General features: G+C 39.6%; 1 protein-coding gene across 1 annotated transcript; it reads left to right on the forward strand.

Annotated features, from left to right (window-relative positions):
* Window positions 1–389: 389 nt before the first annotated feature.
* On the forward strand, window positions 390–1,313 carry LOC115287185 (olfactory receptor 10X1-like). Its single transcript, XM_029933436.1, has one exon. The coding sequence runs from the start codon at window positions 390–392 to the stop codon at window positions 1,311–1,313; it is 924 nt and encodes a 307-aa protein (XP_029789296.1).
* The last annotated feature ends 1,131 nt before the right edge of the window (window positions 1,314–2,444 follow it).

Below are 2,444 nucleotides of genomic sequence, written 5' to 3' on the forward strand. Positions count from 1 at the left end.
ATTAGCTCCTTGGAATTGTTTCAGTATTCAGACTCTGACTCAAATGTAGTGCAACTAGGCATGTGAATTTCCTTTATCTATATGTCAATTAGAGTAATTTCCTCCTTACAATATTATCAGTCAGTAAACTCCTTTTAAAAAAATAAACCAGAAGAATTCTTCTGTCACTGAAAAATGATAAGGGATTATCATTGAAAAATGTGTAACAAATGGATTAAAAATTAGAAAAACACATAAGCCACATACGCATGCTGTTTTATCACAAAACTTGAAGAACCAATTGGTCATTGTAACTCTCTGTTCATCTGTCTTTTTCACACCACTGTTCAAGGACAAATGGGGAATTGAATATTTATTTGTTGTTTCTTCCAGATTTCACACATGCAACAATGAAGGTCAACCAGACAATCCTGAAAGAATTCATTCTTGTTGGCTTCTCCTTGTACCCACATCTGCAGAGATTCCTCTTTGTGGCCTTCTTTGTCCTCTACCTTCTCACCCTCGCAGGTAACCTGGCCATCCTGGGTCTCACGTGGGTGGACAGATCTCTCCACACCCCCATGTACCTCTTCCTCCGTGCCCTCTCTTTCTCTGAGACCTGCTACACACTGACCATCATCCCCAAGATGCTGGCAGATCTGCTCACTGAGAACAGAAGCATTTCAGTCACGGGGTGTGGCTTGCAGATGTGTTTCTTCTTGGGACTTGGTGGCACTAACTGTATCATCCTCACTTTGATGGGATATGATCGCTTTCTGGCCATCTGCAACCCTCTCAGATATCCACTGCTGATGACCAATGCGGTCTGTGGACAACTGGTGGTCTCTGCTTGGGCTGGAGGCTTCCTTATCTCTGTGACAGAGACTGCACTGATATTTGGGGGCTCTTTCTGTGACCCCAACCTCATCCAACACTTCTTCTGCCACATGCGGGCCGTGGTGAGGCTCTCTTGTCTGGACAGTGACCTCACAGAGTTCATTGTAACGATGATCTCAGTGTCAGCATTGACGGGCACTTTCTTGCTCATCATCATCACTTATGTTTTCATTCTTTCCACTGTCTTCAGGATCCCATCAGCTGAGGGCAAGCAGAAGGCCTTTTCTACCTGTGCCTCTCACCTCACTGTGGTCATCGTCCACTTTGGTTTCGCAGCTATTGTCTATCTGAAGCCAGAAGGCTCTGGAGGAGATGACACCCTCATTGCTGTTCCTTATACTGTTATTACCCCTTTCCTCAGCCCCCTTATTTTCAGCCTCAGGAATAGAGACATGAAGAATGCGTTCAGAAAACTGCTTGCAAAGAGAAGTTTCTGAATCCATAATCCTGGATTACTGCTGTATGATTGTCTGTTCCCTGATGTCTGTAGGCACTTATCATGCGACTTCAGAAGAAGCCTTTGCCATTGGCCTGGTACCAGAGAGTGACTCTTTGGAAACCACAGACAGCCTAGAAGCTCAGCCATCGCAAACATTTACTTATTTGTTAAGAAAGTTGTTCAACTCCTTCTACTTCTACTGACTGTTCCTCCAGATAGTACAGTTCTGCCAGTCAGCCTCTGAGCATCGAGCACCATGATGGAATGGAAAAAGCCAGATTTGGGAAGGGAAAACAACCCCTCTGCTCACTAAGAGACGCCTAAAAATGTCTAAAAAATGAAGGGGCCCCTGGATGGCTTAGTCGTTAATCATCCAATTCTTGGTTTCAGCTCAGGTCATGATCTCACAGTTTGGGTGTTTGAGCTCAGTGTTGGACTTCATGCTGATATTGCAGAGCCTGCTTGGGATTATCTCCCCTCCCTCTTTGCCCCTAGCCTCTTGCTCTGTATCCCTTTCTCTCTCAAAATAAATTAAACATTAAAAATATCCAAAGACTGAAAAATAAATGTTAATGACCAACAATAATTATTTTTATTCAAATAGACCCATATCATTGTTTTGGGAAAAAAAGAGAAGTGATAAAATTATATTGCAATAAATTATTCAAAATATCTTTTGATGATAGACCATTTGATTATTAATGAAATATAACTTAGAAGGAATACAGAATTAAGCTACTCTGATTTTCTTTTAAAAATGTTTTTTCTAATGCAAAACAAATTTTATTCATTGATATATAATGTAGTTTTTAGAGCACCACTTTCATTTAGGGAAAATTTTGCATTGAAATTTTTAATTTCCACTATTAATCTTGGGCATAAAACATGTTAAAACATTTAAAAAATCAACCTATAAACATTTTTGCTTCAGAGATGTATGCTAAGGAGGTCAATCAAAAATTTATACATAAACAAACAAGTGAATGGATAAATAAATAAGTAAATAGTTTTGTGCACATATATAAGAGAAGTTCACAGAGAACAATAAGCATATATTTTAAAATGGAAGAGGTAAGGTAGCAAAACAATGTTGCATCTATATTTCATTGATTTTTTTTTAGTAAGCTCT

The sequence above is a fragment of the Suricata suricatta genome, chromosome 3, assembly GCF_006229205.1.
Source record: "Suricata suricatta isolate VVHF042 chromosome 3, meerkat_22Aug2017_6uvM2_HiC, whole genome shotgun sequence".
Taxonomy (NCBI): domain Eukaryota; kingdom Metazoa; phylum Chordata; class Mammalia; order Carnivora; family Herpestidae; genus Suricata; species Suricata suricatta.

What these genes read in the sequence shown, in the direction of transcription:
- LOC115287185 (XM_029933436.1), top strand. Translation starts at nt 390, where the DNA reads ATGAAGGTCAACCAGACAATCCTGAAAGAATTCATTCTTGTTGGCTTC.